The sequence below is a fragment of the Piliocolobus tephrosceles genome, chromosome 2, assembly GCF_002776525.5.
Source record: "Piliocolobus tephrosceles isolate RC106 chromosome 2, ASM277652v3, whole genome shotgun sequence".
NCBI classification, from domain to species: Eukaryota; Metazoa; Chordata; class Mammalia; order Primates; family Cercopithecidae; genus Piliocolobus; species Piliocolobus tephrosceles.
In genome coordinates, this window is record NC_045435.1 from 179,544,835 (window position 1) to 179,558,650 (window position 13,816).

At 37.1% G+C, this 13,816-nt stretch overlaps 1 protein-coding gene across 6 annotated transcripts in view; it reads right to left on the minus strand.

Moving 5' to 3' along the window:
* CLASP2 (cytoplasmic linker associated protein 2) overlaps window positions 1-13,816 on the minus strand; it is a 233,029-nt gene that overhangs the window by 68,571 nt on the left and 150,642 nt on the right. For all 6 annotated transcript variants that reach the window (XM_023214684.2, XM_023214682.2, XM_023214679.2 and 3 more), the window contains 3 exons: window positions 11,938-12,101; window positions 10,468-10,546; window positions 2,457-2,600 (listed from right to left, as the gene is read on the minus strand). In XM_023214684.2, the coding sequence (XP_023070452.1) occupies window positions 2,457-2,600; window positions 10,468-10,546; window positions 11,938-12,101 (387 nt within the window). The remainder of the gene's footprint in view (window positions 1-2,456; window positions 2,601-10,467; window positions 10,547-11,937; window positions 12,102-13,816) is intronic.

Genomic DNA, 13,816 nt, shown 5'->3' on the forward strand with positions numbered 1-13,816 from the left:
CCTGACCATCATTTTATAAATCTTAATTCCCTTTTTCAGCTTTCCAGAGTCCTCTTTTGTAACGCTTGTTTTTACTGATAGATTGACAGGCTTATACAATTATTTCTTCATTATCAGCTTGAGACATTTTCTAGTGATTTCCTACTACAATAGATAACGACTACGGTTTTTTTTTGTTTGTTTGTTTTTTGAGTTGGAGTCTCACTATCATCTAGGCTGGAGTGCAGCAGCATGATCATAGCTCACTGCACCCTTGAACTCCTTGGCTCAAGTGATCTTCCTGCTTCAGTCTTTTGAGTATCTAGGACTATAGGCATGCACCACTATATCTACCTAATTTTGAATTTTTTTGCATAGATGAGGTCTTGTCATATTGCTCAGGGTGGTCTCAGACTCCCAGCCTCAAGTGATCCTCCCACCTTGGGATTACAGGTGTGAGACACCACATCCAGGTGTTAGGATTACAGGTGTGAGTCACCACACCCAGTACATTTATAATTCTAGTAATTTGAATGTTTTCTCTTTTTACCCTGATATGTTTAGTTAAAGGTTTGTCAATTTCGTTGATCTTTCCAAAGAACCAGCTTTTGGTTTCACTGGTTTTCCCAGTCTCTATTTCATTAACTTTTGCTTTTATCTTGATTATATCCTCCCTTTTGCTATCTTCAGGTTTAGTATGCTTTTCTTTTTCCAGTGTGTTATGGTGGTGAACTGGATTACTGATTTGAGAGCTATCTTTTTATTGTAGGTATTAAGAGTGACAAATTTCTCTAGAACTACTGCTTTAGCTTTATCCCATACATTTTGGTATGCCATGTCCTCATTTTCACTCATCTCAATGTATTTCTCAGTGAATTTTCTTATTTCTCTTTTGATTTCCTCTTTGGCCCACTGATAACTTAAGAGTGAGCTGTCTGTCGATTTTCCAAACTCCTTTCTATTATTGACTCTAATTTCATTCTATTGTGGTCAGAGAACATACTGTGTACTAGTTCTATCATTTTAATTATTGAGATTTGTTTCATGGCCTAGCATGCAGAATGTTCCAAGTGTACTTGAGAATATTCTTCTGTTGTTGGGTGCAGTGCTCATCACTGGAAATAAAGATCACAAAAAATGTATATTCTGTGTACTTTTCTTTTCTTTTCTTTTTTTTTTAGATAAGGTCTCACTCTGTCACCCAGGCTGGAGTGCAGTGGCATGATCTTTCTCATTGCATCCTCGACCTCCTGGGCTCAAGTGATCCTCCCACCTTAGCCTCCCAGGTAGCTAGGGCTACAGATGCATGCCATTGCGCCCACTTTTTTATATTTTTTAGTAGAGATAGGGTTTCACCATGTTGCTCCGGTTGGTCTCAAGCTCCTGAGCTCAGACAATCCCCCTGCCTCAGCCTACTAGTGTTGAGATTACAGGCGTGAGCCAACTGCGTACAGCCTATGTGTACTCCTTTTGCAGCAAATGTTGATGGAAATGATTCACCAGAAAAGAAAGTAAATACAAGATACAAGAAACAGGCTGGGTGCAGTGGCTCACATCTGTAATCCCAGCACTTTGGGAGGCCGAGGTGGGCAGATCACTTGAGGACAGGAGTTTGAGAACAGCTTGGTCCAATATGGTGAAACCCCATCTCTATTAAAAACACAAAAATTAGCCTGTAATCCCAGCTACTCAGGAGGCTGAGGCATGAGAATCACTTGAATCGGAAGGTGGAGGTTGCAGTAAGCCAATATCATGCCACTGCACTCTAGCCTGGGTGAAAAACCGAGACTCTGTCTCAAAAAAAAAAAAAAAAAAAAGATGTAATAAGTAAACAGAGATGAAGATAAGTCTCAGGAAGATGCTCAAGAGAAATTGCAGGCAGACGTGTGTGCAGCAGGCCTGGGGAGAAACATGTCAAAACTGGAGAAAACAATGGAATGTCTAGTAAGGAGCTCTCTAGAAAATAAAATAAGTTTAATCTATGTTTTTCAGCATGTGAAAAGTAATAGCCATACACGTATAGCAGAGATGTTGAAAATATTATGATACTTAAAAAAGAAAGGATACAGAAAGTATGAGAAAGCTAAGTCCTCACTTACCAAGATAGACGGATATTCCTAATGTCTACATTTATCAACAGATTAAAAAAAGTCTAAAAATTGATAAATCAAACAATAGTGTAAGCTCTTATTTGAAATGTATAGGTAAATGCAAGGGGAATGATTTGAAATACTCTGAATGGTTATAAAATTAGAGGGAGAATTGTTGTAAGGGCAGCTACTTTTGATTCTAGGTTTGAAAATTACACTCACATTAATTGGATAAAATTTGAAACAATTTTAAAGATTTTTTTAAAAAGCTCTTCATAACTCACTGCTAATTGCTAAGGTGCTGAAAATATTAGCTTACTTCACTGGCAATCCACAATAACTGACATTTTCCCCAATTTATCTTCTAAACCTCATATTAAAACATACCTTTCGAACATCAGAACTTTTTGGTTCTGTTGTCCAAGTGATGACCCGAGACACTGCTAAGCGAGTTTCACTGGAATTTATAAAATCTCCTGGATCCATCTGTTTGGCCAGAGTTTCTATGTATTTAAGGATAGCAACCTTCACCTGCAGGGGAAAGCACAAAGAGAAAGGACAGAAAGATGGTTATTGTGAGACATTAGAGAACATTTCAAAAATAATCAGGTGATGATGATGATTATTTGTTTATATACGGATAGGATCTTACTATGTTGGCCAGGCTGGTCTTGAGCTCCTGGCCTCAAGCAATCCTCCCAGCTCGGCCTCCCAAAGAGGTGGGATTACAGGCATGAGCCATCATGCCCAGCCACGTGATACAATCACCTACCTACCTGAGGTACAAGTATATGACAGTGTTGATGACTTTTGTTTTTCACACACAATCAGAACTTCGAGGTCCCAGGTGTTTCATTCCCAAGGTTTGAACAACTGCTGAAGACTATCTTGACAAGATTATAAACATTTCCTTAAATCAGTCGTCAGAGCTTATGGCTGACTCTTGGCCAGCCTCACAGGGAGCTAGTCTTAACACTGTGATTTTGTTTTTGGGAAAATGAACCAAAGTGTTTTAAAAAAAAGGTATGGCAAATCAAGGGAGCAATCAAAGTGGGCAATATAGTTTTTTTTGTTGTTGTTAAACACAGACTCACACAATGAGATGAGGTTCCTTAGTGAGTCTACTAGTTGTTAGACCTGCCTTCCAAAAGAACTGTCACAAAAATGAGTTACACAAGTACCACTGAAGAAAAGACAACACCTCTGTGGATAAAAATGTTCTGTGTGGGTATATGTATATATATATATATATATATATATATATTTTTTTTTTTTTGAGACAGAGTCTCACCCTGTTGCCCAGGCTGGAGTGCAATGGTACGATCTTGGCTCACTGCAACCTCCGCCTCCTGGGTTCAAACAGCTCTCCTGCCTCAGCCTCCCAAGTAGCTGGGATTACAGGCGCTACACCGAACTAATTTTTGTATTTTTAGCAGAGACGAGGTTTTACCTTATTGGCCATGCTGGTCTCGAACTCCTGACCTCATGATCTGCCCACCTCAGTCTCCTGAAGTGCTGGGATTACAGGCATGAGCCACCGTGCCTGGCCTATTCTCCCAGTAATTCTTGATGTGTAGGTGCACGGAAGGCAGATGTTTGAAATATATATATCTGTGGAATGGCTATAATTGAGCTAATTAATAAATGCATTACTTCATATACTTATTTTTTTGTGGTGAGAACACTTAAAATCTATTCTCTTGGCAATTTTCTTTTTATAAATTCAATTTTAAAGTTTTATATATTTAATGTGTACTAGTTTTGATATACATATACACAGTGAAATGTTTCTTATAGTCAAGCAAATGAATGAATCCATTATCTCAGTTACCCCTTTTGTGTGTAGCAAGAGCACCTAAAATCTACTCTTTTAGCAAAAATCCCACATATAACACAATATTATGAACTATGGTCTTCATGTTGTCTGTTAGATCTCTAGACTTATTCATCCTATGGATCTGCAACTTTGTATACTTTGACCTACAGCTCTCCATTCCACATCCCCTCATTAGCAATTTTCAAGTATACATTGTTATTAACTATAGTCACTATGTTCTACCTGTGCACTTAAGAAACAGCACATGACACAGTATACAGTCCTTGGACACAGCAAGGATGCTGAACACATATTAAATGCTAATTTGCTGACTTACAATAACGAAGGTTTAAATGTACGATTGAAACTTGAGAAGAAATTGTCAAATTTAAAAGTAATTTTTTTTAATGTTTTTTCTTCCCTTACTATTGATTTTAATGTCATTTTTGTCATTCAGGCAAAATAAGGTCTCTGGGAAGTGCCATACTGAATAAATTCATGGGAGTAAAATATTAAAATAAAGTTCTGACACGTGTACATTTTTCCCTTCCTCCTTCCAGTTAAAGAGAGATCAAATTACATTTTTCTTTCATAATGAATTTTAAGAAGTATTTATAACTCTACATAGTCAACAAAAGCAAAAATAGACAAATGAGACTACATCAAACTAAAAAGCTTCTGCACAGCAAAGGAAACAATCAACAGAGTGAAGAGACAACTACAAAATGGGAAATATTGTACTGTAAACCATACATCTGATAAGCGGTTAACATTCAAAATATATAGGAAACTCACATGACTCAATAGCAAGAAAACAAATAAACAAAGAAAATGGGCAAAGGATCCGAATAGACATTTCTCAAAGAAAGACATACAAATGGCCAACAGGTGTATGGAAAAATGATCAATATCAGTATTCATCAGGGAAAGGCAAACTAATACCACAATTTGAGATATTCACCTCACACCTGTTAGAATGACTGTTATCAAAAAGATGAAAGATAAGTGTTGGTGATGATGTGGAGAAAATGAAAGTCTTCCACAATGCTGGTGGAAATGTAAATTAGTACTGCCATTATGGAAAATAATATGGAGGTTCCTCAAAAAATTAGAAATAGAACTGCCATATGATCTAGCATTCCTCTAGTGGGTATACACCCAAAGGACATGAAATCAGAATGTTCAAGCGACATCTGCACTTCCATGTTCACTGCAGCGTTACTCATAATACCAAGATATGGAATCAGCCAGGCGCAGTGGCTCACGCCTATAATCCCAGCACTTTGGGAGGCCGACGCAGGCAGATCACTTAATGTCAGGAGGTCAAGGCCAGCCAGGCCAACGTGGTAAAACCTCGTTTATACTAAAAATACAAAAATTAGCTAGGCGTGGTGGTGGGCACCTGTAATCCCAGCTACTCAGGAGGCTGAGGCAGGAGATTGCTTTAACCTGGGAGGCGGAGTTGCGGTGAACTGAGGTTGCACCACTGCACTACAGCCCGGGCAACAGAAGCGAAACTCTGCCTCAGGAAAAAAAAAAGTAATCAACTTAAGTGTCTATCAGTGGCTGAAAAGACAATAAAAATGTGGTATATATATACACAATGGAATACTAGTCAGCCTTATAAAGGAAATTCTGTTATTTGTGATAACGAAGATGAACCTGGAGGACAATATGTTAAATGAAATAAGCCAGACATAGAAAGACAAACACTGTATGATCTCATTTACATGCAGCATGTAAAAAAAAAGTCAAATTTACAGAAACAGAGAGTAAAATGGAGGGTAGGGGACTGGAGAGATGTTGGTCAAAGTGCACAACATTTTAGTTAGACAGGAGTAATAGGTTTAAGAGATTTGATTTCTCCATCAGCCAGAAGATGCTGGTGTAGAGGCTGACATAGCTATCAAGGACAGCTACTATGACTCCCAGTGCTATGATGAAATCTCAGATGCACGGTCTTCTGGCCAAGTGTCTGCAATTTCATATTGTAGGAGCATTCATTGTATCCCTGGGGGTAGCAGCTCTTTATAAGTTTGCTGTAGCTAAACCAGGAAAGAAGGCATACGAAGATTTCTATGGAAATTATGATTCCATGAAAGATTTTGAGGAGATGAGAAAGGCTGGTATCTTCCAGGGTACAAAGGGAATTATGGAATATAAAGAATTTCTTCAGGCTGAATGACCTAGAAGTTTGTAACTGACTTGTGTTTCTGAACTATGAATTATGAATACGTGGGGTAAGAAATAGTTTCTCTTGATAAATAATTAGCAACAACAAAAAGAGACCTGTACATCATGGTGACTACAGTTAAGAACAATATATGGCATATTTGAAAATTGATAAAAGAGTGAATTTTATGTGTTCTCGCCACAAAAAAAGATACACCTATGAGGTAATACAAATGTTAAATAACTTGATTTAGCCATTCCACAATGTATACATATATCAAAACATGTTATATGCCATAAATATACAGAATTTTTACTTGTCAATTAAAAGGCATATTTGTAACTTTAAATAAATTCATTGCAAAAACCAAAAGTTAACCTATTAGCATCAGAAATGTGTAGTAGACAGGAAAAGAGATTTCTGGTTAAAGTATTAGGCACAATTAAATTATGATAGCACATAATATTCTGATTTTTTTTTTTTTTTTGGAGATAAGGTCTCACCCTGTCACCCAGAGTGGAGTGCAGTGGTGTGATCTCAGCTCACTGGTAACCTCGACATCCCAACTCAAGTGATCCTCCCACCTCAGCTTCCTGAGTAGCTGAGATCACAGGCATGCACCACCACGTCCAGCTAATAAAAAAAAAATTTTTGTAGAGACGGGGTTTTGCCATGTTGCCCAGGCTAGTCTCAAACTCCTGGGCTCTAGTGATCTGCCCACCTTGGCCTCCCATAGTGTTGGGATTACAGGTATAAGCCACCATTCCCTGGCCAATATTCTGAATTCCTGAAGCAATGTCATCCTCTCTCAGTGTTAATAGATGGAAGGTGACTATGTTAAATCAAAAAATGAACATTAATGTATTTTGTTAATAATTTGCCACCATCAATAACTGAATATATTTATTTACACTATGTGAGATTCAATTAATGCAGTGCCTTGGCAATTTATCATCATGCAAAATTTTACAAGGGTTTCACAGAATGTTATGTGTTTACTATACTAACAGGCAACATAACCACAATACATATATCATCATTTGAGCATGTATATTTATCAGGATATTTTACAAGGTTATACCTAGTTTATAATTTTAATACAGCAAACATGCATTCTTTTTCAGAGAAGGAAAAATAATCTAGCTGCTAAAGGATGTGAAATTCTTTAACTTGTTTGTGAAACCCAGAAAAAGAGGTCAGCAAAAATTACATTTATCTTTAAAGTATTACTAATTCAAATAAAATCACTTTGCATTGCCATTTCCCCCCATTGCTTCCTCTTGACATGTAATCACATTACACTCTGAAAAGAGATGTAAAATTGTATATAAACGTCCATCATTTATCTGAAAGATAAAAAAATTTTCTAGATCTGATACTCAAGTTACATGTGGTTTTCTATAATCTGTTAAACTTTTTATACATAATCCTGTCACCCACTTGAAAGCTGGTTTTATTTTTGGCACAAGGTATGGCTCCAATATAACTTTTCCCTGCTATTCTAAACACTGATGTAAGAGCTGAAAAGTGATTTTCTTTTTTTTCTGAGATGGAGTCTCACTCTGTCATCCAGGCTAGAGGGCAGTGGCAAAGACTCGGCTCACTGCAACTTCCACCTCCTGGGTTCAAGCTATTCTCCTGCCTCAGCCTCCCGAGTAATTGGGATTACAGGTGCATGCCACCATGCCTGGCTAACTTTTTGTATTTTTAGTAGAGACGTGGTTTCACCATGTTGGCCAGCCTGGTCACGAACTCCTGATCTCAGATGATCCACCTACCTCAGCCTCCCAAAGTGCTGGGATCACATGCCTGAGCCACCATGCCCAGCCAAAAAGTGATTTTCCTTCACGGATTTGCTAATATATCTATATTAAATACGTTTTTATAAATAATTTAGGCTTTTAGAGAAACAATCTGTGATTCCAGTTTCCAGTATGTTTTCCAATAGGAAAGTTAATTTTAATTTGTGCATATCTCATTTTAATCTTTGCTTTGTCTTTCTCAAGTCTCCTGCAACTTATTCTCCCTCTGAACTCAACTATCAACACCTTATTTTTATGTATTTATTTTTCTGAGACCGAGTCTCACTCTGTCTCCCAAGCTAGAATGCAGTGGCATGATTTTGGCTCACTGCAACCTCCGCCTCTTGGGTTCGAGCGATTCTCCTGCCTCAGCCTCCTGAGTAGCTGGGACTACAGGCGCCCAACATCACCCCTGGTTAATTTTTGTATTTTCAGTAGAGACAGGGTTTCTCATGTTGGCCAGGCTGGTCTCAAACTCCTGACCTCAAGTGATCCACATGCCTCAGCCTCCCAAAGTGCTGGGAGTACAAGTGTGAGCCACTGTGTCCAGCCTCACCCTTATTTCTTAAGCTGGTTTAGACCTTCATTTACACTGGCCCATGAAACATCTCTATATACATTTTCTACTTTTTTTCTTTCTTTACTTCTTCTTTTTTTTTTAAACAGACAGGGTCTCACTCTGTCTCTTAAAAAAAAGAGGCTCCCAGGCTGGAGTGCAGTGGCGTGATTAGAGCTCACGGTAACCTCAACTCCTGGGTTCATGCAATCCTCTTGCCTCACCTCCTGAGTAGCTAGGACTATAGGCATGAACTACCACACCTAGTTAACTCTACATACATTTCAGTAGCACCTGAACACCACTCACGGTGGTACCTATATCATAACTTTTATTACTGTTTAGAGTTTATTATATATTATAGTTAATAATGATAAAATTACAAGCTTTATATTCCCAGGAACACCTAGTACGTACAATGCCTTGGTCATTTTGAGTTCAAAAATATTTATTAATAATATCAAGTAAATTATTCTTCTGCAGGTCACTTTTCAAAATCAAACAGATGAAACCTCTTTCTCCTAGCAGCTCTAAGAAAACAACATTATACTGAGTGTAAGTTGTGAAAGGAAAATAAAATGGCCTATGCCAAAGGGAAAAGTTAGGCTTGGGAACTGAGTCATCCAAAAAACTGCCTCCCATTTGTTCATACACAGACAGCTGCAAGACAGAAGGCTACACAGCGCTTCAGGTGGTCTCCCTCATGCTGACAACGTAAATTAACAGTTTATCTTCACAGGTAGAGGACAACGATGAGACTAGAAATCATCCCCCACTCACCCAGAGACAAACACATATTTGACTTCTTCCTCTACTCTGTGTTTACTTTCTCTTATGTAAGATCAGATTTACTGAACACGAGATGAATGCCTGACTGTTCCTCTTTCCCCTTCTGCTGGCTCTTTCTCTTTTAAATATTAAAGTCCTCAAAACCCTCTCTGGAAGAAAACACAGGCCACAGACCCTAGTGTAGCTTGTGTCTCTTTCTCCTGGATGCATTCTCGATCTTGGCAAACTCTAAATTGATTGAGACTTGTCTCAGACACTTTTCGGTTTACAAAGTCAACCCTGATAAGAAACATAATTGTGATTCTGAGGCACAATTGCATTCAGAAACTTAAGGGAAAAATCAATCCTGGGCAGTAATGCTTGTAGAAATATATTTCGTGCAGAATAGAGCAGAAAAATAAAGGACTTGTGTAAGTACATATGCTTGTTATTTCCCTGACTTTAATCTCATTTAATAAAACTCACTAAAAAAACCCTTTAGTAAAGAATTCAGGAGCTCTTCTTGTACATTAATTTTTTTCTTTTATGTAAAATTTAATTATCATTTTAAATCACAAATTGGAATCCACTTAGTTTTCACATTAACTGGAAAATGTGTGTATATAACAAATGAAAAAGTTAATTATAATTCCAAATGTTATGCATACATCAGAAAAAAACTTACTATTTCAGTCAAGGATAATTGAAGAAAGGGACTGAGGTTAAATTTAAAAGTTTGTGTTTAGTTAATACATAGGCAAAACTGACATTTTGCCTAAAATACCTGTTAAAATGCCTGACACTTAAAAAAAAAAAAAAAGGTAATGGGAAATCACAAACATAAAATTAGATAAGACTTTATAGAGTGAGTTTGCATTACCAGCTTAGGGTTAGATGGCAATATTGTGATGCCTTCCAAATGTGTATCACCATTAAGTTTCTCCAAAAGACTTAAGAGTCTGGCATTGCATTTACATAACATTTGAAATCAAATATGTGCATGCGTAAAAGGCTTACAAAGGTTAGTAGTTGAATATAGATGCAAACACTGCAGAGAGTTAAGAAAAGAAATAATGCAAATGAAAACAAAAACAATAAAACCTTGGAGCTCCAAAAAGAGTGAAGCTGGTCCCGAAGTGCTGGCTTGACTGTCTGAAAGTTTATAAAAACAAAACCCACTGATTGAACAGCTTCTCATGTGACAGAAACACAAATATCAACATAACTTTATCAATAAATATTTCAATTCCTTATAATGTCTTCAAAAGATCTCAAATTTTTACCTTTAAGCTTGGTGTTTGGGTCTGATCAACTGTAAATCTCATTAGAATATTGAACTGAAGATCATTTGGAAAAGATTCTCTGAAACAAGAACAAAGCAAAGCAAAACAAAAATTTAGTTAGCAAGTACGCATGTAACAGCAAAAGACTATGCTTAATACCAAACATAACGTCATCCAAAAAACATCCATGAAGTAGTATCTGCATGTGGTATAAACTATCTGGTATAGTGTACAATAAATGCATCCTCAGAAGAATATGAACATCTGAATTTGTACTCAGTACAGGGTTAAAAGCAACACTACAGGCTGGGCGCAGTGGCTCATGCTTGTATTCCTAGCACTTTGGGAGGCTGAGGCAGGCAGATCACCTGAGGTCGGGAGCTCAAGACCAGCCTGACTAACATGGAGAAACCCAGTCTCTACTAAAAATACAAAATTATCCAGGCATAGTGGCGCATGCCTGTAATCCCAGCTACTCGGGTGGCTGAGGCAGAAGAATCACTTGAACCCGGGAGGCAGAGGTTGCGGTGAGCTGAGATTGCGCCATTGTACTCCAGCCTGGGCAACAAGAGCAAAACTCCGTCCCAAACAAACAAACAAACAAAAAGCAATACTACAGTAAATAATAGCCTATCTTGCCTCAACTATAGATTTAATCAGAAAAATGTATTCAGTAAAAAGCTTAACATTCTCAGAAATGTTTCTCTACACCTAAAATCTGAATTCTGACTCACCTCAACCTAGTAAACAGATATTTGAAATAAATGTTTCTTATTTCAACAATCTACACAAGAAAGTAGAACTGTATCATTGGTTCAAAAACCTTCTGAAAAGAGATTTAGAATATTTAAATGCATAAAAAAATTGTTTAAATACACAGAAAATACTTTTTATAGTAGACTAAATAAAATCTTCAATCTTCAACCTGACTTTGCCGATACCTTTTTTTTTCTTTTTCTTTTGAGACAGAGTCTTGCTCTGTTGCCCAGGCTGGAGTGCAGTGGCACAATCTCACCTCACTGCAACCTCCCGAGTAGCTGAGCTTAGAGATGCCTCCCACCACATCTGGCTAATTTTTGTATTTTTAGTACAGATACGGTTTCACCATTTTGACCAGGCTGGTCTCGAACTCCTGACCTCAAGTGATCTGCCTGCCTCAACCTCCCAAACTGCTGGGATTACAGGTGTGAGCCACCATGCCCAGCTGCTGATATATCAATTAAGATAAAATACCACCTTGAACTAGTCAACCAATATTAATACAATTTTTAAAAAAGAAATACAGGGCTTGACCTAAGGAAAAATGTTGCATTAAATATATGATATGAGTGGGCATAATTAACAATCTTCAAATGGAGTCCATGCAGTCTAAATTGTTCAAAGGGACTCAGAAATCTGAACTATTAATATGGGGGTTAGATATGCCTAGTTATTATCAGGTTAACTTGAAATATATGAAAAAAATATTACCTTGTAACATCAAGGGCTTTCTGAACTTTTGCCTGAACAGATCCAAGCAAATCAGCACCCATTTTTTTTAGTAGTTGTGTCAGCAGTACAAACAACCAATCTTGAAGATCATCTTTGTGGACTTGTATGAAATCCACTAGCGTTTCCAAAAACATGCTGAATACCTACAGTTGATAAAGGGGAGAGGTAGGGAGAAAAAAAGAGGAAATATTGACCTCTATGTTCAATTCAAACCGAATATAGAAAGGAACACAGGAATCAGAGGCACAGCGATTGGCAGCCAAGCGGAAAAACAATCTCTCTTGCTTTTCATTGGACTCTGTGATACAAGAGTACATTTGAACTGTTCTCCAACTTCTGCAGAAGTTCGACAATTAGCTATTCCATGCAGCATCACTTGGTAAAGAAAGTTTGGCCATAATGGCTGGCACACCTAATATTATCAATGATGCCACAGCTTAAACTGGTTAAAGTGAAATCTGTTTTCTATAAAATGTAGGGGAAAAAACTATAGTTTCACTAACTCTCAGTTTTTCCGAAGAGTGGTACTGAGTAAATGAATGAGAAGACTACAATGACCTTAAAGTATAAAATTTACCTGGCATAATAGACTAATTAGAGAATCCTCAGACTTCTCTAAATGACAATTGTCACAAATAATTTGGTATGGGATATATTATTTATTAAAACTGCCTCAATGGTAATTTTAAATGATTTAACTGTAACTGCATCTAAAATAAAATAAATCCAAGATCAATGTCTACATCTAAATTTTAGTGATTTCTAAAAAGTCCTAGATGGCATACTATTAGTCTCCATATCCATTTATGGGTTTTTTACTTACTTCCAATATTAATCTATTGGTTTACACATTTTTATAAGGTAGAAAAAATTATTATAGTGAAGGGAAGATAATGTTTATAAGTGATGCAGCTCATTAAAATACTTATGAAAAGTGACCTTTATCAAGGCTGCATCTCTTTATAAGATAGTCAACACCATACTGGAAAATTAGTTTCTAGGTAAAGAAGAAAAAACTCTGTCAGCCATAATGTATTAGTGGACAAATTATAATAAACATTTTAATCATAGATTAAAAACTATGGGTTAAAAAAATCTTAAAATTATTAACTTTTCAAGTTAATCTCAAAAAGTAAATATGTTAACTTGCGAACTAAGGGTTTTGCTCTCAATGTATATTTTATTTCTTGAATTTCCATTATACAGTTATAGATGAACCCTTGTTTTTTTCTCTTTAGAAATGAAAGATTTTCTTTATCAGAATTGTAATTAAGCTTCACCATTTAAATTGAGTTAAAAATAAAAATATACTTTAGCTATTTGCTTAAGACGCACTATACTGGTAACAGTAGAAACTATAATTAAATTTTTGAGTATTCTCTGGTCCCCAGGCAGTGTGTGCTTCAACAATGTTCCTACTCAGTGTGGATTCCTTTAACTCTTGTCCCACCCCTACCCCAAGAATCCCCCAAGAACTTGGATTCTCCTGGATTCTAAACTTGGCCAACTGCTTCATTAAACTGTCTCTGGCCTTCTCCTGAGGGCCAGGAATACTGTCAAGGAACTTCACTAGACCTAGTCTATGGCCAAATGCATGTAACTAATCTGGTACTCATTCTTACTGTTACCTAGCAAATCTGTTCAGTGATGTGCTGGCTTCAGTTTGCACCTGTCTAGACAGTCGACTGTTAAATATTCAGGAATTTTGTGAAGTGGATAGGGGTATTCACATCTCAGAAATGGGCAAACACTACAAATCAGAGCTTCCTGCCTCTCCCTGAAAGCTTATTTACTAGGACACCGTTATCCTATTCTTTGGTTCACTTTCACCCTTGTTTCAACACTTGTCTATGCTCCT